This window comes from Zosterops lateralis (assembly GCF_965231275.1).
Source record: "Zosterops lateralis genome assembly, chromosome: Z".
Taxonomy (NCBI): domain Eukaryota; kingdom Metazoa; phylum Chordata; class Aves; order Passeriformes; family Zosteropidae; genus Zosterops; species Zosterops lateralis.
In genome coordinates, this window is record NC_139800.1 from 76,103,511 (window position 1) to 76,126,074 (window position 22,564).

A 22,564-nucleotide genomic window follows, 5' to 3' on the forward strand; every position below is an offset into this window, starting at 1 on the left:
AGACAGGACTGAGAGATATTTACCACTTAGCTGAGAACTGAAATTTTTGTGGTTTTTTTTACTCTGTTCAATAGCAAGTGAACAGTTAATGCAGAAACAAGAGAGTTCCTTAGTAAATCACAGGTGTTGATTTCCTTTTCACTTTAATGCTATTCATTGCAAGTTTAATACCTTTTTCTTCACTCAGAGTTTTTGCAGTTGTTCAGAATCATGCATCAATATTTTTTTGAAAAAGTGCATCTTACAGTTTGATTCATAATTTTTCTTCATAAAAGCTTTATGTGGCATAAACATAGTTTCATAATAATTTGAACATTATGCATTGTAAAACTGAAGTGGTTGTGCCTGAAAAATTCTATTTTCTGCCTTTCTGTGTATAAGAGGTGAAACAGGGAGCTATAAATTGATTTATTTTTGTACGCTGATAAAAATATATATGGTTGGTAGAAAGAGTAAAAGGATCTTAAAGGACTTTTGTTCATTAGTTGGTGCTGGAAGTGGCTTGTGCAAAATCTTTGGTGGAGTCTTGGAACGTCTCCCTCCCCTCTCCCACCCCTGGCAGTACCAGCACTCCCCCACAACGCAGATAATGCTGGCAGGCTGCAGAAAAAGCAGCCCTTAAAAGCAAGTCTCTTTCCCCTTCCTCCTGCAGGTAAGAGTCTTGTTGAAGATAAGGATCAGCAAAGCAAATCCCTGTTCTCTGCTATTTGTAATTCCCATGTGCCGACTTCTTACACCGAAATCTGCTTTTGAGTTTCCAGAGTAACTCAAGATTAGTTTCTCTTTTACTGCTAAGAGACAGGGAAAATGAAGAAAGGAGGATAAAGGCAGTAAATAAAGCATGGAATAGCAGTGTAATTATTGCAATGTGCTTGGGAGTGTCCAAGGCCAGATTGGACAGCTTGGAGCAACCCTGGACAGTGGATGGTGTCCCTGCCCATGGCAGGGGGAACAGGATGAGTTTTAAGGTCTCTCCCAACTCAAACCATTCCATGAATCTGGTATTCTATGTGTGTACTTTCATGGCTCAAGATCAGAATCTCTTTAATACCACATAAATATCTCAAGTCAATTTCAGGTAGTGTGTAAACAGCACCTAAATACAAATATTTGCTGAATCTTAATATTCTATTCATATTTAACTGAGAAGTGAAAAACACTTGAAAGTTGTGTAAGTTTTTTTTAATTAACTTTTCTGTGTTCTCAAGCAGTTTGATCAGAATTCTTTAAAATGTCACAGAGAAGGAATGAAAAATTGTGCTCAGGCAGGAGTTTGCATGTGAGAAATAAGCAAACTGGTGTTTATATTTAATAAAATATTTTTTACTTAATTTTGACAGTTAATTTTTTTGCACTATTATTACGGAGGATTTTTACATGAAATGGTTTATCACTCGTGATATATTGGAAAATACTTTCCAAAACTCTCCTTAGCAAAACTGCCTGAAGTTCTCGCATAGAGCTCACAAGTATTTTTAATCTGTAAACCTTTGACTCCATTAAGACATTTTCACTATCTTTGTCCTTTTGATCACAAGGTGAGAGTTTTAAGTCCTTCTTTGCTATGCCTGAAGTGCCTGAAGAGGGTGGTGATCCCCAGGGGTCTTGGTGCTTGGAATTGTTGTGCCATGGCTGTGGTCAGGTATTGGCTTAGTCAGGTACATTAATAGGGCTGCAGCATTAGAGCACATCAGCTCACTGAAGCCTAAACTTCTGGAACCTTAAGTTGTCTGACTGTGAAGAGCCCAACTGGATTTATTTTTCCTTAATTTTTTTTCCATTTTTTCCTCCCTCTCATTTTTATTCCCCCCAATCTCCTTTTTTTCAACTTAATATATTTATGTTATTTTTACTTTTCAGTTGCCAGCTCCTGGCATCCTAAAGCCTCTCCATGTCCAGTCAAAGTCTCCCATTTGCCTGTTTACCTGCTGCAGAAATTGCATGTTGACAACATGACATCGACTTATATCCTGTGTTTCCTGCCCTGTGAAGTTATCCATTAAGTTAGTTTAATAGCTGAATCCAGTGTGGATTAGAGTATTCTAGTAATCCATACTTTAAAAAAATAGAGAATTTTCTATTTTCCCCTATAAAATGTAAGGTAACACTTTCTTAAACTGAGTATGTCCTGAACAGAAGTGCAGTTGTAACTTTTAAGAGCAGAACTACCAGTGTGAGTTGTGTCCTGCTCATGGGAGAACTGGGGTCTTTTGGATGCTTCTGCCCTTTAAGTTTTGATTTAGCAATAACTGCACTCCCAGAGATTGTGTGACAAATTATTTACCCGTTTTCCCTGTTTCATGTACCAGCAAATGCAACATTGTGTTAGTTCTTCTTCCAAACATCAGCTGTCAGTGCAGAATCAAATACTTCCCATCCCTTTTCTTTCATATCTGGTTTCTTCCTTTTCAAACATTAGCCAGTGGTATCAATTTGGAGAACTAGCACTCAAATTTCCTAGACTGATAGTCAAACGTTTGGTAGTAGAAATTTCAGTACTGCAAGGTTTTATTATTGCTGAGGAGTTTTTAAGTTTTGGGGTTTCTAGTGTGTGGATAAACTCTTTGTGAGCCTGATTTTCAAGTATCTTCATCCTGTTGCTGGGATTCTTTATTTGGAAAGTATTTTTACTATTAAAAAATTGTGGAAGGATATTGAAAACTGAGCACCATGGTTTTTTTATGACCTGCATTTCAAAAGGAAGGTGTTTCTGGTAACTTCCTGTTCAGGGTCTTGGCAAATTATCTGTAAAGTTGTAAAATACACATATTTAGGTATTAGACCAGCCCCTGGGAAGCCTGAAAGGAGGCTCAGCAAAGTCATCATGTGTGAGGTGTAGCTCAGGTTGGGTGCTTTAGTTTATCTGGAGATATTGCTGAGTGGAAACATTGAGAAACTGGGGAGTCTTGGCTGATCCTTCTGGGCCGTGGTCCCATCTGGGGGAGCAGTGAGAGTCTCCCTCCAGGTCCCTCTGTCAGCAAGGGGTGGCCACAAGGAGCAGGCAAGGGTATAAATCCTTGGAGCAGGATGGCTGAATGTGTGAGAGGTAAGATTTCAGCTGGATGTGTGTGACCCCTGCAGGTGAGAGCTCAGCCAGATGTGTGAGAGCTCAGCCAGATGTGTGGGGGCTCTGCAGGCAGGTGTGGGCCTGGCCAGAGCAGGTGTGTGCAGCTGTCCTGTCCTGTGGGTGCAAACTGCAGTGGTTTGAGGAGTCTGTGCTTCAAGTGTTGCACCTTCAGTTCAGGTGTGCTGAGAACCTCCACAGGTGTGTTTGCCCTCACACACAGACACCTTCTGCTCTCTGGGGTGGCTGCTGTTTTGTTTTTGTTCTGTAGGGAAATGCCTTGAGTTCCTCCACTTCAGTCTCCAGTGCAGAATTTGCCACCCAGCACAAGTGGGTGAAAAAAGCCAAGGGTGGTGGTTTGTTCCCAGGAACAGCATCACAGCTCCCCATTTTTGGGGGGGAAACTTAATGGTTCAGACAGAGGCTCAGTTGTCATCTAGTGATCCAAATACTTGAATGATGTTGTTATATGACTTTATTTTCTTCATTGTTGCAGTCTTGGACCACTGATGAATTTTTGAACTCAGCCAGAGTAACCTCTTGCTATTTTCTATTTGTCTTCCATTGATATTTACGATCAGTTTTTTAAATTTAGTGTGAAGCACCTGATCCTTGTATTGCACTTCCTTTCTCCAGGTTATCTGTTTTTCTGATGAAACTCTTTCCATCAGTTCCCTGAATTTCTTTGACTTCTGAGGTCTGATAGCTTCACTCTGATCCTGTCAGAGTTTACTCTCTCCAGAAGAAAGTTTTACTGCTTCATAACAAGTCATACAGATTACTTTCCACCATTACGTTTTAGGTAGATACTCATGGAATTTCATCTTGTGTGTCACCATCCCATATGATTCCCATAAAACTCATGAGGTGACTCATTACTGTCTCTTCAGAGCATCCTACCGAGCTCTAGGTGCAGAGTTTGCATTTAACAGAGTCTGAACACGTAAGTGGAGCACGCAGTGAGCAGGGGGAATGGCACAGTCTGTGTTTAACATCTGCATCTGGGTTTAAAAGAGGAATAAACTCTTTTGCCCAACATGATTGATGATGCTTAGAAGGGAGACTGGCAGTCCAACCCTAAATATCCTGGGATTCTTTGGACAGGATGTTAAATGTACACTCTCTGAGAAAGGCTGGGAAAGGTACTAGCAAAACCATGGTACCTTGTAGCAGCCAGATGCTGAGAAACACTGATTTCTTTCTATGAATGAAAATCAAATTAGGTGCTGTTTGCATGGTGAGACTGTTGGGCACTGAGTTCAGTGCTGATCCAGCTCATCCTTGGGGAGCTCTCTGTGCATTCCTGCTCCCTCCTCCTCAGCCTTCTCTTCAGTAGACACTTTTCTACTCAGAGAAAGCAGCTGTTCAGGAACTGCTGTAATATTTTAAGATGTCATATGCCAATCAGTAATTCTGTGATTTTAAAGCTTTAAAATTTACATTTTGGTCAAGTCTCTGCTTTGCTCTCTGATGGTGATCATCTCCATGCCAGCTCTGTGCTGCTGCCTTTGCTTTCTGGCAGGGCATGGCAATAAACTCATTAAATACAGCAAATTATATACCAGGGACAAAATACCATGTAAAAACCCATTACTATCTCATTGAAAGCAGCAGGGAAGACAAGGTTACCACCTTGACTATCAGGAAGAGGTAGAATCTCAAGTATTTTTATAAAAGTCTCAGATTACACTTTAAAATATGTTTTGTCAGGTAACTATTTTTTAGCTGCCATTTGGATTATTTTATAATTATGGTAAGTTGTGTAGTTTATATGGGTTAAGCCTGAGAAACTACTTAGAGGCTACCTTTGAAAATCCATGTATTTTCATAGAATGTGTTATTTTTTTCCCTAAACATGGACTAGGAAGCCTGTGAAACTACTGGAAGTCTTGAGGAATTTATGCACCAAACATAAGTGTAAAAATGACAGTTTTTTATTTAAAATACTGGAGGTCACCAAGAAACCTTGCCTTTTGATGAAGTATTTGGAAACAGAAGGAAATTGTCTCATTCAAGATGGAGCCTTCAGAAGGGTGTTTCGATTCTGCAGCAGTTTGGATCTGTAGTAATTTCTATGAGCTGAGACCTGAGACAAAAAATGAATAAAATTCATCCAGAGTCAGATAAAAGCAACGTGGGGAATGTTGCTGCAGTGTGACAGCACAAACCAAGGCCTCCTTAGCAGATAAAAATACATAAAATCATGCAATTAAGTGCTTGTGGGAGAGACTGCAGACACTAGCAAGGCACACATCTCTGATCTTTCCCAACAGATCAGTGCACACCAAATACCTGTTCAGTGTTTAGTTACACACTGGTGTTCAACTTAACACGTGGTTGGAAATGGCTGTGGCAGTGCTTGAAGTCTGCAGGGGTTTAAGTAGCAAAAGCGTGTGAAATGAGGACACACACACACAAAAGTGAGCTGCAATTATGTGAGTGGACTGAAGAGCCCTGCTGTTGTTTATGGTGTTGTCAGAGCAGTAACCAAGGGGAGGGTGGCCACACTTCAGGAGGCAAGTTTTTTGGGACATCTTGCAAGGATTCAAGTGGAAAAGAGAGGAGAGGCAGGTCTGCCTGCCCAGGGCTGTGCTGGGTGAAGGCTTTTCCTATCTGCGAAACTGGGGTGAACAAGGAGAAGGATCAGCTTATCTGGGAAGTCCCACCAGCCTCACGGAAAGCCCCTATTCCTCACAGCACTGGGTGCAAGCCCTGGGTGCTTGGATGGATGCAAAGAAAGTGTTTTCTGCTATGTGCAGAGAGAGGGAGAAATACCTGTGTATGAATCATGTTGAACACACTTTTACTCTGGCTGTGTTTGCAGGGCAGTGCAGGAGCTTTCAGGACACTTCAGTGCCAGGCAAACATCGAGGATCTCCCCCAAGACTATTTCCTTGGCCAGTGGTTGGGTTCCATTCAATACCTGTGCATTCCTAAGAGCACCCCCCAGACTGCTGGTGGGACAGGGACCATCCACAGGGACACAGATCACATCTGGAGCTGGGAGAGGGAGCAGTAGAGTGCCCTGAGTGGAGCCTCTTGGCAAGGATAACCTGCTATCTCAGGCTGAAGAGCCCAAAATGTCAGTGGTGTGTGGCATGTGGAGGTGGCCCTGGGGCTGCTGCTCGTGCTGGGGGGTGCAGGGAAATCCCTGCAGCTTTGAGGCCCATCGTGGAGCTGGCTAAGGACAGGGAAAAGGTTTAATGGACTTCTCAGGTAGTGCTTGAATTTGATCCAAACCCATGTCTTATCTGATCTCTTGTCCAGTCCTCTCTCAGGTGAGCGATTGACAGCAAAATGCATCACCTAAATCTCAGGTGAGATAAGTAGGAAACAATTATATATATACACACAAAAATATATATCAATATATATATATAATACTTAGGAATAAATTATATTACTGTATAAATATGCTAAAATCAGGGGGAGAGAAGCAGGGGAAAATGATTGTCAGTATGACCAAATAGATCAGAAAGCGTGGTTTGGCATATTAAATAAACTTCCTTAGAAGGATTGTTTACCCGTGTTTGTTGAAACTTCAGCTCACCTCCAGGAGCTTTGGAGCAGGTTTTTAAGTACTGGATTGATAGATTCAAGAAAATTTGTTCAGAAAAACCCCAGTTAAAACATGTGCTAAGATTCAGTGCTACTTGCTCTTGTTTTAGAGAATGGGATTTGTAATGTAGTTGTGAGATGAGTGAGATTCATAGGATTTAAAATGAAATATGGATTTGAACTGAAGCCTGTAAACATTCTTGAAAACATCAGAAAAGCTACTTCTCTGTATAGTTCAGAGTAGTAATTTGGGAATACATGAGGTCTTACGAAATATGGAGAGTAACATTTAAGATCTCTTCTATGAAGTTGTTTTTCATTCTTGATTCACTGAAATTTACAATTACGTATGGATATTGATTTTCTAGTTATTTAATTAGTGTTTTGAACCCACTAAAAGTTCAATGGATGGTGTGCCATATGCTAAATCTCCATATATGAAGAGTTTTCAAAAAATTGCATCTTAACAATCTAAAAATGCTATAAAAGTATCTTGGTGATGCTCAGATCTGGAACATTCCCATTATAGATACTTTATTTTTTTACATCCAGCATCAGATGTTAGCAGCATAATGGCTCTTGGTGACGGAGGAGGAAGTGGTGGGAACACTTGTGTGATGTGCAGTCTTAGTCTTTTGATTTGGAATTGGGTGAGTTCACCATGATTTAGTCAATGGAAATACTGCTGAAAGGCTTGAGTTGTAAGTTCTCATTAAGCTAAATGCGTCTCCCCATCTTTAAAACGTAGGAATGTAATTTCCACGGCACAGTTAGAGGGATTACTGTTTATTTCCTGGTAATATTCTGATAAATGCTTGACTTGAACCACTTAAATGGTTCTTTTCTGTGGAATTCAGTAGCTGCTTGTGGGATGTAGGAATGCCTTGTCCAATTAGAGTAGGAACTTGAGGCAAAGTGCACCAGGTTAGCAACATGAGTCAGACAGTAACCTTTTTTGTTTGTTAATGGAGTGAATGTATCATCAGGGTACAGATGAATGTGTGCTCTAATTGTCTTGGCAGGGAGGGGGGAGCTCTGGCCTGTGTCATGTCTTTAGCAGAAATTACTGCAGCATTGTCATAAATTGATTGGAAATATTTTTTCCTCACATTACTCACGGGATGTCAACAAGTATGCAAATGTGAAAATTCAACATATGTCTGCTTGCTGCTTCTGCACAGTTTCTCACACCAGTTTAATGAGTAAAAACTGTCTTTTTAAAATGTCACTTCAAACCCAAGTCTTTTTGGTGTTGAAGACCACCTCACTAATACTTTCTTAGTCTTGTGCCAGGGTGTGAAATAGTTTATTAACTTGTTCGTTTTACACCCTTGAACTGTAGCCTGGTTTTTGTCTTGCTCTGCTCCTCGTGTGTCATTGCAGTTTGTATGTTTGGTATTCCTTGTTGTTACACAGTGTTGCATCTTTTTGGGCATCTCTGCTGTCTTTGCCCAGAGCCTCAGTTTCCCATTGATCTTCCGGCTGTGACACAGTGAAACATTAGTATCTCTCTTTTGATCTCTGCGGCGAATGTATTTATTTGGGAATGAACCCATAACATTGTTACATTCTGTAAAGACTTCCTGACAGAACAATAACAAGGGCTGGGGCATACAGACCTACTAAGACCCCATGGGACTATTCTGTGCTGTGCTCCTGCCCCACATCTGGCGAGAGGTGGTTCCAGCTGTCCTGGCACAACCCTTGGCAGCCTGGGGTTTACCACAGCTGGATCAACCTGGAAGCCTAAAGCCTGGCTATTCTTTTACTGAAATCTACCACGTTTACACTCCACACATTCATTAAACATTATTTTACTGCACTGCTGGTTTGTTTAGCCCACGAGGTAACAGAATATACACAGAGCTGGAGATGTTAACAGTTAGCATCATGCTTAATTAGCACATTCTGTGTGTTTAGGTCAAAAGTTTTAGGGTTGTGTTTTTTGTTGCAGTGTTGAAATATCTTGTGTTTTTGGAGCAGGGACAGTGGGAAGAGACAGGGATGTTGGGCTGTGCTGGAGCACACTGCAGGTACTGCAGAGTCCTGAGAGGAGGCACAAATCTCTCTGGGCATTAAAGTCTTGTGCTCTCACTGGGGGCATCAAGGTGCCCTGTCTGCCAAAGCTTTCAGCTGATGGCAGAGCCTTGGGGTGCTGTAACCCCCCACAGCAAACCTGGGGTTTGTGCTGTTTCACTTTCCTTCACGGAGCAGGAAGGATGTGATCGCACAAACCCTTTTATCTGGACTGCAGGCTTCATGTTTGAATGAGAACAAGAAAGGGACTCTCATAAGACAAATGAAGTGCTTTAAAGCATTACTGGATATTCAGGATGTATTGGCTGCGGCAGAAAAGCATTTCTTCTCTGTCTTTTACATCTGTCTTAGATTTAGTCTACTACATTTATTGCTTAAAATTTGCATGGTAGTTGAACTGGGAAGAATTAAGTCAACTCTTAAGAGATCCTCTCTCCCCACAGTATTTATAGAGTTCAAACTAAAACTAGTCACATATTTAAATTATATATATTTAATTTGAGAAAACCCCCACATCTTTGCTTTTGAAGTTGGACAGAGTAAAGTAACATGTGCATATATTGCATGTACAAAGTACAAACAATTAGTGAAAAGCATTTTTGGGGAAGGCCTCGCTGAGATTTTAGAATTTCATACTTAATATGTCACTGCAATAATTACTGCTCCATCAGAGCCATGATGACAGTGATCATACAGAACATGGCAGGGGTTTTGAACAGGAAGCCAGATCCTGTCCCTCTCCTCTTTGTGTAGTTATCTGCAGGTTTTTGAAAATTGATAGTAAGAATGTTTCAAATAAGAATAGCTGTAGGTGCATTAAAATACATTTTACTTCTTAGAAACAATGCAGCAGCAAATATAAAAGACCTCCTTCTCCTTCTCCTTCTCCTTCTCCTTCTCCTTCTCCTTCTCCTTCTCCTTCTCCTTCTCCTTCTCCTTCTCCTTCTCCTGCTCCTGCTCCTGCTCCTGCTCCTGCTCCTGCTCCTGCTCCTTCCACTTCTCCTCCTTCATCTCCTCCTTCATCTCCTCCTTCATCTCCTCCTCCTTCTCCTCCTTCTCCTCCTTCTCCTCCTCCTTTCTGGAAAGCCTGGAGGCACAGTCAGACAGACAAGAGGCTCTGGGGAGTGAAGCTGTGGCAGTCATCTGTAGCTCTGCTGCCACCAGAGCCCAGGTCTGGATCAATCTCAGGATCCGTTCTCTCTTTGCTGCAGAGCTGTGGTTGTTTGGCTGTGCTGTGCTTCGAGGCTGCCATCCCTTCTCCTGATGCAGCCTGAAGTTTCCATGTTCTTTGGAAAAACCACAGGGCTATTTTTCAAGTGTGCTAACAGCTTGACACATTCCACGTTTAAAACATTGACCTGGAAAAGCAATCATGCTTTTGATGCTGTATGAATATATTGTATTTACAGTAAGCACACTCGCTCAGAGCAGCACTGGGTCACTTGTTAGCTGACTGGGCACTTGTCCAAATATTAAAAATGTTGACATTAAGTAATTTGGGGACTTAATAGTGTTTTAATTAATGACTATTTAAACACCTCTGGTCAGATTGTCCTACGTGTCTGGTTGAAAAATTCTGGTAGAGGTAATAGATTTGGCACATTCAGTACATTGTGGTTTGTGGAAAGCAGTGGGGCATACCTCAAGCTTGTGATAATCCTTTACTTCCCAAGAAGAGGAGCAAACAAATGCACAAAACTAAATATTGTCCTTTCTGTTTGTTTTTCAGATTAGCACTGTACGTATATGAATATCTGCTCCATGTAGGAGCACAGAAATCAGCCCAGACATTTTTATCAGAGGTGAGTTTTTTACTTCCAAGGGCCTGCAAGTGAAATAAATATGATTTAGTCTGGAATAAAAGCAGTGAGAACCTTGGGTAGCAGTTTGCCTCAATCTGCTGTTCCTGATGCTCTGAAACCCAGTTTGCCATGTCATTTTACATGATTTTGTGTAACTATTTTTGCTGTGGTTTGTTATCCTCATTCTACACTGGGGAAGATTAATCTATTTTCTCTAATAAGTGGGCATGTTGGAGAACACTTCAATGGTACTCAGTTTTGATGACCTTTTAACTTACTATTGATATCTCCAATTGTGAATGATGGGCCCTTCTAAATGTATTTTATATCCCACTGTCATCCACTATCAGTTCTCCTTCTCTGAAGCACTGCTGATCTCTCTGTGCTCTCACCATGCTTTTAACCACTTCACTTCTTTTCAACTGGTGAATCAATGATGGCCACAACCACTGGGTCCTGCTTTTTTAAACACTTCCAACTGCTAATGGAATTTTTGCCTTTACACAGTACTTTTGGGCATTTCTTAAGAGTCTTTTCAAACACTCTGTGTGCATCTTTTGAAGGTTGAAGTAAATTATGTCTCCTCAGCATTTTACTTTTGCCCTAGGATACAAATGTATGCTGAACACATTGAAGTTTTCTGGGTTTATTGTTCTTTTTAATCTTTGACAAGAATATATAAGATAATAAAAACAACAGCAATAACAATAATAATAACAACAATAGTGTAGTAGTAGTAGTAATAGAAATAGTCAGCAGAAGTTGGGAAAAAATAGGCAAGATATTGTCCTAGGAAAATTTGCTGCTTTAACTGATCCTCCTTCATAAGCTAATAAAATTATTATTCTGGTGATGACATTTTGGAGATGGGAGAGGGGAAAATGAAAATCCAGAGGGTTGTTTGTGATGTTTACACAAAACTGACAAAGGAGAGATAAGGAAAAAGGGTAGAATTGTAGTAGGATAGTTTTTGTTTATAGTAAAGCATGTTTTTTGACAATTGTTTTATCTCTATGGTAAAGCATTGGAAAAATGAAATAAAATAATGTAGAGTATCATCTTGGCTTTTCCAAAACAGCTGTCATTTGTAAATAATGCATTGCACAAGGTAAATTTTGTTTATCTTTGTTTTTATGGTGTATTTGGGAAACAAACAGTTGGCAGAAACATAGCTAGTATGACATCTGGATTTCCTGAAAACATTAAATACAGTGTCTTGAAACTCAGCTTTTAAAACTAATTCAGTCTTGAGTTACAGAGCAGCTCTTAGGTCTGAACAATGAAACTTAAGGATATATCAAATGTTCAAAATTAAGACTTGTACTCATCAAGAAATGGTCAGCACCAGTCAGGGTCAATTAGTAGAGCATAGAGTGGGTATGAGGTATGAGCTGTGGGTTTAATTCCCTCATTAATTAGCAGTGCAGGAGGGTAAACGTGCAGACAGTTCTTGTGAATAGTTCTGTGACTGCTGTGCTGGATGCTTTCTCAGTTTGGGTGGGTTTCATTTTGAAGTTAAACAGTTCAGAGTAACACTAAAGCTGAGTGTTGGGGTTTAAAAGAAGAGCACACAGAGATTTCTGAGCTGTAGGGCAGCTAGTGATGTCTAAAGGTTAAGAGCACCCCCTCTCTCACAGATCTGCCAGGGACTGTGGCTCAGAGGAATGAGACCAAATTAAAGGCAAATAGAAGTTGGATATCCATGAGTCCACTGTGACAGTCTATAACTTAGGGATGGTTGTTCTGAGCATCCCTGTGTTTTTGTCATGCTTTGTGTATAGTTTGACTTTTGTGCGCTTCCCTTGAAAAGCTGATCCCTATCCCACATATTTTCTCTCCTGGAAGTCAGGTTCCAGGATTGGATTCCTTGATTCATTGCATTAGCCTGGCTAGACCAGGTTGATGAGCATTTCCCAGTCAATCAGTCCCTGGCCTCAAGCTTTACCAGTACATTTGACAATGAATATTTTTTTTTCTATAAATAATAATTCTTAGTAAGTCTCATTGATCAGACAGACCACATCTGCTGTGTTAGACACAAGTATGGATATTTTGAAAAAACTAAACAAAAATCCTTGGAAGGAGTCTCAAACTTCCAGATTCCCTTCAGTTTCCTTCTCCCAATCAGTTTCTCAAGATGATGTATGTCCCAGGACCCACAAAAGACCTGAATTGGGTAATTTCCTCACCAGGTCCTGCTTTGAAGAAAACAATCATTGCTTAGACATAATGTGGGTGTTCTTCACAGACATAATTCCTAAGTGAATGATATTTCTGCTTCAGGAACCCCTTTTTTCATTCTGATTGTACAATGCATCTCTTCATTATGTGATTTTGAACCTTCTCAGAGGTACTGTGTGTTCCTGATTATTAATACAAGTCTTTCCAAGACATTCCCTAGGGCACATGAGGAACAGCTGTGCCTCAGTGAAGTGTATTTGAAGAGTGTGTAGTACCTTTTTAGTGGCTTTGGCTTTCAAATGTTCATCACTTTTTTCTGCCAACACTTAAGTACGAACTTAATAAAATATGTTTTTTGTGTGTTAAATACAGTGTGAGGAATGTTGGTTTTCATTCTGCCAGCTTTACCAACTCAAGTGATAGTGGCTCAAGATTATCTTTTATAAACAATTTAAAATAACAAAATTATTTTTGAATACTTGTGTTTATATAATATATTGAAATTGCATTAGGTTTCTTTGTGTTTGAGATTTTTTATATGAATTTTCATGTAAGTCCAAACAACAGTTTTAGGTGTATGAGCTACATATTCTGCTATTGACAAAACTTGTATGTGTTTAAATTTCCTAAGAATTGGATGTGGAAATCAAGTGTGACTTGAGAATCTTAAGTCTCTTTGAAAAATGCCAGCTTTGGGAAGGCCCCGTGCAGTATGAACACTGTATTTACCTTTAATATTAAGCTTTTATGTATTTTTACATATATTATATGGATCTATCTATTTAATTCCTTTCATATTAAGGCTATTTAATAATTTAATTAAAATAACCTTATTCTTGTCTACCATTGCTTCTGTTTCTAGAGAAAAATATGGTTTGTTCTTTTAACAACTCCTTTTTTAACAGAGTTTGACAGGAAATGATGCTGTGTGTTTTCGTAACTGGAGGAATTTGCACTGCACACAGTGCCTTAGATCCACCAAGTTCTAAGATGAGACATTCATCTGGGCAGTGTTGTGTGGGCTTTATTATAATCTGAACTATTTAATTTTGGAGTTAAGAAAAAGCTACTGACTGGCATTGAAAAGGTGGTTGTGTGATTGTAGCTAAGGAAGTTTTGCAGAGAGACAGACACTGTTGCTGGAATTGGTGTTGTCTGATGGATTCCCTAATCAACAACAAAAGTTTGAATTCAGGAGTGAGAATTTTTAAACTGCATTTCCTTTGCAAACAGCATCAAACAAACTCAGTTTCCTTGGTGGGAAGGAAGTCCCAAGCAGTGCAGGTGTTGAGGAGAGCTTTGTCAGCACAGGAAGGCAAGCCAGAGTAGCTGTACATTTTCTCTGGGTGGTGTGGGAGCTGGTTATGGCAGTGGTGCTGCCTTGCTTTTGCCACATTACCTGTGACTGAAGCACTTCTTGAGGATTATAAAACTCTGCTGGCCCTGGCTGCGGGGGGAAGAGTGCCACCTGCTGAATCCACAGCATCAGTCCTGTACAAATGGGAAAAGATTGCAGATTTTAAGGGTACTTTATAATCGCTTTTTAAATCATGCATTTTTAACCTTAAAATAATACACAATATGTTCAGAATTTTAAAAATTTCAAAGAAAAAAATTCTAAACTATGCTTCCCTAGCATAAGAAGAGCTAATTTTAAGTATCAGTTGCATCAATAAACGTAAAAAAGTAAGTAAATAGGGCATCCAAATTGATGACCATAAAGTGTCTCATAACCATGAAATCTTCTCTTCCTCATCCTTTTTCCATCTGAATTATGTAATGCTTTTGAGTCACAATGATCACAAGAATGTACACCTCTGTTTTTATCATTTTGTTTTAGATAAGATGGGAAAAAAACATCACACTGGGGGAGCCCCCAGGATTCTTGCATTCCTGGTGGTGGTAAGTACCAGTTTTCTTCTCCTCTGATTTTTTTAGAATACATTGATGGCCAGTTCCAGCTCCTGGAGGCAAGAAATTCAGGTGAACACTGTAAAAAGAATGAGAGGACCAGGATTAAGAAGCATTCTCTTGTTAAGGAATAAAATAACAGACAATTAGATACAGGAAAGGAAATAGCAGAAAAATATACTGGATATTGGAAACAGAAAAAAAGAAATTGTGCGTAATGTGTTGATAAGAAAGAAGGTGGCCTGGCTTTTCATCTTCACCACCGTCTAGCACATTTTGCAGCTAAGAGATCATTCTACATATCATAAATACTTGCATTTGGAAAGTAAATACAGAGACTGCGTAGATGTGAGCTTGTTCAGTCTGCAGTCCATAGCTGTGTGCATAGAATTCCCCAGGGGAGAGGGGTGCTCATAGGCACTGCTGTGTAGCTGTGGTATTTATTCATTATTTTAATATATCCAACAAGCCTACGTTTGGAGGAATGCAGAAGTGCAGAGAATATGCCCAGCTGTCAGGAGTACAAGAATTCACAAGTTTTGAAAAGGTCCCATTTGAACCCAAGCGATTTGCACAACTGCATGGGAAATGGGGTATCCATTCTTTCACAGCTTTTGCTGTGTGATGGAAGCCTGGAAAGAATGTGTCCCTTTTATCTCTAATGTCTGCATTATCCTTAATTTTGATTGTTTGCAGCAGAGTGCTCAAATTGTCCATAAATCCTTATTATGGCGTTGGATTAAGTTGTACAGGATTAAGTCTAAATCAGCAAAGAATTTCTATGAAACTCCAACATGACAAATATATTATTAAGTCATTCTAGCATATACAGAGTTTCATTCCAGAAACTTTGTGGTACAACTGATTGGTATATGACTCTAGTTGAAGGAGTCTGTGGGGGAAGAGCAATGGGATGATGTGCCATAATACCCTTCCTTTCACTCTTTATGACCTAAGAATATGCCCATCCATTTTCTGTGCTTGCCCAGGCACTAGATCCTCAGGGAACTTTGCTTTAAGCACAGGACTGGATGTTTGTCCACAGAAGCTATGGCTGCCCCATCCCTGGAACTGTCCAAGGCCAGGTTGGATAGGGCTCCGAATAACCTGGGATAGTGGAAAGTGGTGGAGGCTGGATGGGCTCTAAAATCTTTCCAATTCAAATAATTCTGTGATCCTTGACCATGAAAGGATTCACAGTTTTCTCTCTAGTTTCTTTCGTTCCATATTGTTATGAATTCATTCCTTCCCATACTTTATGGAAGTTATTTGAAAAGTTGCCAGAGAGATAAGATTAAATGTACAGTAATACTCGTTGTATTCTTATATAGACCAGATTCTTAGTAGGTAATGGAGTGGTATTAAAGGAGTACAGCAGTGCTTTGCCTCAGAGATCAGTTGGGAGGACTTGGTTCCTCACAGATTATTTACAAATCTAAATTCTTAGAGGTGAGTGTTCCCATCCTTTGGAGAGAAAGTGACCTTTCTGTGTAGGAACAATCCGTGTCGGGAAGGGGGGTGTGTATGCCATAAAATGCACATGAACACCACAGTGACACTCTCACCATCCCTGTAACCTCTTCCCTTGCAGTGTGTTCTGGGATCTCTACTGTGCAGCTCCAGAAAGACGAGAAACATGTGAACACTCGAGTGAAGCAAAAGCCTTTCATGACTACGTAAGTGTTGTGTGTCTTTACCATGGCTTCATTAATTGCATGTATAAACGTGATAGAGAAGTATTTCTGCACTGCACTGCCTCAAAAACACAGGATGTTCATATGTAACTATCAGTTTTTTGGGAATACTTTAGAATTAGGAGTTCCTAATTCTTTAATTGCCAGCACAATATGGGTGACTCCTGGAAGCTGTCCCAGAGATCAAGATGCTGTCCCAGATGTTAATGCAGAATAAAGAGTGTCCTTCTGTCCTCGATGCTGTGGACACATGAGGCTGGTCACAAAGGCACAGGACAGACGGAAGCATGGATGTGACCTACCCAAACATCTGTGCTCTGTCAGTGCTAAAGAAAAGACTGTTCTGTAGATGAAGTTGATCTCTGGCTTCCGTCAGGACCACTCTGGCTGGAACTAGGGTGGTTCATATATTTTTGTGTTCTGAAGTAACCTGAAGATTTTTCATCCTAATAAACAATCAAGCATCAAAAAATAAGTTAAATGCAAAATCAGCAAGACAGCAGGGGGAATAAAGGGTAGAAGTTTCATGACAGTTTGTGCTGCCCTTGAAATTTAGTTCAAAACACAACAGGCAGGGTCTTGGGTGAGAGTAGTTCTCACAATACAACAGTGAAACCTCTTTCCTTGAGCCTTTTCTAGGTCTGTCTCACAAATAGTGTCTATTTACTGCCAAAAAATATTTCTACAGATAAAACCGGAATTAGACTGCCCTAGCCCAGCGTCTTACAAATACAGATCAGGAACAGCAGAAATGATTCAGCAAAGTGACCATTTTCCATTTTCTGTTGTCAAAATCTGGTAATGGCTTGGCACCCTACAATGTGTGAGCTAATGGTGATCTTGCCTTATTTGCAGTAAACAGCACCTTAGACTGTGAATGCACCATCAGCACACTCAGAGATGTCCAGCATCTTTCACCAATGTCTCTTTAACACCCTGTAGTGGTGATTGAATTGTCCAAGTTATGCTGACCACTAAACATAATTAATAAATGAAATAATTGTCAGAGAGAGGAACAAAGTTTAGGGACATTTTGTACCCAGAGAGTTGTTAAGGTCAGCCAACTTAGTAAGGCACATTCCTCAAATTAAAAATAAAATACCTCTTGCAAGTACAACAGCTGTGGTCATTTTGTCCTAATCTGTTTTTAAATATAAAATTGTTGGGAAAATAGGACACTTAGCCATTAGTATTAACTACTTAGTATTTTGGTTCCTTGTTGTTAGAGGAAGGTTTTATTCCCCACTGAAGGAGCAGTTGTCACAGGAATAATGTAGACCCTGAGGAAGGACATTAGAGATTGAAATCTGGGGAGGTCCAAAGCACAACAGTTAACTTCAGTGGGGAACATTGTGTTCTCAAAATAAAGTGTATGTAACAAAAGCCAAAAATCTGAAAAATGTAAATATTGTTGTGAAACAAAATTGTGAAACAAAATGGTGAGCAAGAGGAAATTTTCAGTGAAGCATTTGAGGTCTAAAAGGAGTCCCCCAACCTTTAAGCTCAGGAGAGTTTAACTGCTCAGTAAGTTCACTATTGAGTCTAAATTTAGAGGTATACTAAGAATCTGAGTAGGTGAATCAAAGTAGTTAGAAACATCCTTTAGCATGTTCCATTAGCATTTCTAATTTCTACAGGCCTTGGATTGTTACATGGCCTTATTGCTCAGTTCCATCTTCATTTATGATGTGTATTGTCATAATTCAAGAAAAGTGAGAAAATGAAAGTTCTGTGTGTCCTACAATTCTGTGATTGGATATTTAACTTATTGTATAAAGTAATGTTTGATGAAGAAAAGGTAAAATCATGGTATGATTCTATTTGCACATCAAGACAGGATGAACACTTATTTTAGAAAAATTTGATTTATTTTAGAAATTATTTCACCTGGTGTTCATAAAACCCGTTCTCTCAGTATTTTACGGTGGCAGGAAAAGCTTTGCATTGTTTTTGTCACAGTTGGGATAAATTCATTTAATCCCTCACAAGGCTCACAATGCTCCTTGTTAGCACTTAGGTTTTGCTTAGGACATCTTCATCGTGGTTTTTGTGTCTGGTATTTTAAGGTAGCATTGTAACCTTGTGTCAAAGAAGAAGAAAATGGTATTAGGATATAGCCAGGGAGGTCTCACAGCAGAGGAAGATGAATAAGTACTAAGTGAAATCCTGATCCACGCAGTGTCTTGCCATTGACTGTGGAGGGGTCAAAATCCCACCATCAATGGGGACCATGGGAAGCTACTGCTGGATTCTGGCTCCTGCCAAGGCTGAGGGGGCTGGTAAATCAAAACTCTGCTGCCACATTGCAGGTCAAATAGTAGAGCATTTGTAGCTGTTCTGTCATATCTGAAAACAGTTATTGTACGTACAAAACAGCACAGAAGGCTTGTTTATTAATTCATAGGAGCAATTCAGAATTTTTTATTAAGCATGTGTTCCACTTGACCTAAGAAAACTGTTCCTGCTGAAGGGGTGCGTGGTCTGGCTGCTGCAGACACGGGAGCTGTAGCTGAGTGGGCTGTGTTTGGAGAGGAAATAATCTTGTCTTTACTTTTGTCAGAAAGAAAGAGAGAGAAAGACTTAGGAATGCTTGATGGAGGAGGAAAGCACTTGCAGATGATTTAATGATTTGGAAATATTGCTGCCTCACTCGACATAGTCAGGCAGGAACACACAGGTTGACTCATAAAATGAATACACAGAAAGACTGAGTTTAAGTTTACTTATAAGTTTTACATTATCTGAACTGAAACTGTAAGGTTAATGCTGTTTGATTTCTTTCTTCCCTCAGACAGTGGATTGTCACTTACAGCACTACAATGCTCATCTTACTAATAATCCACTAAATAGAAAAGCAAAGCCGTATTCTGGCTTTATAAAGAAGATTTTCCTTGCTCATCCTGAGTTTAAGTATTTGCAGCTTCCCCTATTTAAAATGGATCGTATGTTTATTTTCTGTCAAGATTTCCCACTGGATATGTTTTCTTCTGAGTGAATAAGGTTCTGAACTGATTACATACATTTTTATCTTTTTTTTTTTTAGGCTTGAAAAGATGCATATCATGAATGTGCATGTGCTGGATTAGGGAGATAGGTCCTGGTCTGGAAGTTTTGAGATATACGATGTAGAATTGGAAATTGTTTCAGGTGACTCAGGAAAGAAAACTGTTGCTTGCTCACCCAGTCTGTTAAAACTGCAGGCATTTCAGTAGGAGTAGCTTCACTTGAAGCAGAAAGATCCCTGTGATTCTTTTCTGGGTACCTGTTACTTTACTTTTTCCTGGAGGAAAACTTCTCCACACTTTGAAGTCTTGTGAGAAATCATGTATGATCTGAGGCAAAATTCAGCCTTCAGTGTAAAATGGTTTGCATTTCTTCACAGTGTCCTGAGGAGATCTCTTCACCTCTCTAGTTAAGAGCTCATTTTTCCATGTTTTGAGATCTGCTGAGAAAAGCAAATTCCAACATACATCTCTTTCCACTTCTTTCCAAGCTGAAAACTGGGTCCAAAAGAGGAAATAAAACCTGGATTTTTAGCAGCACCCCTTCCTCTGATGTCTACAAATCACCATCCTGCTCTTCCTCAGGCCTGGCCATTCAACCCTAGAGTTTGAAACGGTGGTACCTGAAAATCCTTCCTTACAAGATGATTCCTGCACATAGTAGCTAAGATATTTTTACTGTCCAGAAATTCCTGCGCTCCTGTTATCTCATGCTTCTGGCATTGGAAGTTTTTCCACATGGTGCTGGAGCAAAGAAGGGGTTCACTCTTTCTCGCACATAGCTGTATTAAAATCTTGATTATTTTACGGGTAAGGTTTGGTAAGTTCTTATCCCCAGCTCTTTGAAAGATCACTTCTGGTGTGGGCAAAGGTGTCCTGGTTTGTGTTTGTGTCTCCCAGAAGAATTCCATATAATGCACAGGGTAACAAGCCAGAGGCACTCCTTGTCCCAGAGACTGGAAACCCTCATGAGCTGGGCCCACATGTCCTCTGCTCTGTTGGCACAATTCAGTGCTGAGCTCTGTGACTGAGCGTTGTAGAGTGTACCAAAGACAATGTTGTCATCAGTTTTGTCCAGATTATTCCTTTTAAAGGCCATAAGTATAGAAATAAAATTTTCCTAGACGTTACTGAGTGGAGTGTTTGGATATTTGAGATGCCTGATCAATCTCTGTGCACCTCTCTTCAGAAAAGTCGGGTCTCTGCATTTATTTCTCTATTTTTTTGGGGGAGAGAAATTACTACTTTCTTTTCTGGACCCATCTCCCTTCAGGAGAGCTAAGAGGCTCTTGCACACCCTAAATGTCCCCAGTCCCTTTAATTAATCATTATCAATACTCAGTATTTGAGGAGTTATGAATACTTTAATGTCTGTTTTGGACTACAGATTACCATGAAAAATGTGTGAGACTTCTCCCACAAAGACTGTTTGCTTTCTGGTTTCATTAAATTGCTGTCCTCCTTCTCTGCCTTTTGTGTATCAGGGATGAAGAAAGTTGTTTTGGTTCTTGATTGCCTGACCCATCTCTTGCTACTGCAACCTTCTGCAGGCAGCCTAGCTAGGACAGCTTTTGCTTCTAGGTTTATTGCTGAAATGGAATTCTAGGTCTGGCTTCCAGCTGTCAGTTTCTGTGGAGAATGCATGTTAAACTCCTTCTGCTTAAAACAGAAATAATAAAAAAAAAAAGCTCCCCATAATCCTCATCCTCCCCTAGAAGGGCAAAAGGTGACAAGTTGTCCTGCTTTGCTCCAGGGCTTTTGTACCAGAGGCAATGCTGCTGATCTGAGTTACCTGTTAATTCCTTACCTGAATTCCAGAAAGTTCTGGAAGGCTGTTTGCATGTTTACTGATCATCACTAAGTCAGTGATTTCACCCTCAGAATATGTTCTTCAGACAACTGATTAGCCTACTCTGTAGATGGTTCCTGTGTCCAGGTAGAGAACAGGTTATTTCTTAAAAGTAGAAGAAATTTATTAAGTGGCTGTAGCATTCTTTTTGTAGTTAGTAAGGAAGTGAAAAGCATTTCCCCTCATACATTCATTGTTAAAATTGTATTATTCCCTTTTGTGTAAGTAGCATTCATATTTAATTTTGAATGAAGTGGCATTCTTTACTGCTCTTTTCATTCTGTGGAGATCATGTCTCTCACTGTTCAGGTGTATGTGTAGTAAAATGTGTTCTTAGATATGGAAGCCAGAAGAAAACCAAGAATTTGCATTTGCTTTGAAATTACATACCTGAACACATTAAGTAAATCCATATGGTTAAAGATTGCACGAGAATAAACAATTAATGAAATGTATTTTTTGCAGAACACTGTTTGGTGTAATCTCACAAGGTGGTGCATCCTTGACTTTCTTGTATGTGCAGCCAAAGATGCTGTGAATGTGAAAAACTGGAGCAATGTTTAGAATTCTTGTCCTTGGTGTAGGAGCTCTGTTTTTTCTGCATGGAGGCCAGTGCTTACTGGGAGATTTGGGGAGAACAGCTTGGGTCACTACTCGAGGGCTTTACATAGAATTTACACAGATGAGCTGAGCTGCTTCAGTCTCATAGCTCCTTAATTTTATTGCTCAGTAGTTCATTAATGCAGTTGTTGTGGAAAGGGTTAGTTAAAAGCATGTTCCAGCTCCCAAAGTCTGCAAACAACATTGGCTGGTGTCAGGCGTTTATAAGTGAATATCAGAATATTGCACTGGATCTCCAAGACTGTGAAACTTTCTGTTGGCTCACCAGAAATTTTTTGAAGTTGAGCAGTTGGTACTTCCCTTGGATTGCAGGGACTCATTTTGCAGGAAAATCGGGATTAATTTCCTGTTTCCTGCTAAGAAATCCCCCAGCTGAATTCTCGTTCTCACAAAGAGGGAAGATGTGCTTGTTCTGCTCATACCATCCTCCTTCACCATTCCTTCCCATAAATTACATGAAAATATAATGCTTGGATTAGAAATGCTCTGTGTCACAAATGTTAATTTAAGCTCTGATACAAAAATGTGTTGCTTCTTACATCCGACATAATTTTTCTCTTTATAGAGGTAATTTCCCAGGTAATTCTGTGCATTGCTTCTCTTTTAATGTGAGAACTCAGCCACTTGTTTCAGAGAGAACAAGCAGGATTTCCTCCCCAAAATTCCAATTGCTCTTCTTTGAGTGAATATTTAATTTCCTTGGAATTTAAAAGTAAAATGGTTAATTAGTTTGAGCTCAGTGGAAGCCTCAGACAGGATAAGGAACCAGCATTTCCCCAAAGGTAATTTAGCTCCTCTTTCATGGTTCCCAGAGGGAGGCAGTGGACACATTTCTTTCTTTTTTC

The 22,564-nt window shown here is 39.8% G+C and overlaps 1 protein-coding gene across 4 annotated transcripts in view; it reads left to right on the top strand.

Moving 5' to 3' along the window:
* Nucleotides 1–22,564, top strand: part of SSBP2 (single stranded DNA binding protein 2) — a 127,431-nt gene that overhangs the window by 21,908 nt on the left and 82,959 nt on the right. For all 4 annotated transcript variants that reach the window (XM_083884027.1, XM_083884028.1, XM_083884029.1 and 1 more), the window contains exons 2-4: nt 10,389–10,461; nt 14,483–14,544; nt 16,145–16,229. In XM_083884027.1, coding sequence (XP_083740153.1) covers nt 10,389–10,461; nt 14,483–14,544; nt 16,145–16,229 — 220 coding nt within the window. The remainder of the gene's footprint in view (nt 1–10,388; nt 10,462–14,482; nt 14,545–16,144; nt 16,230–22,564) is intronic.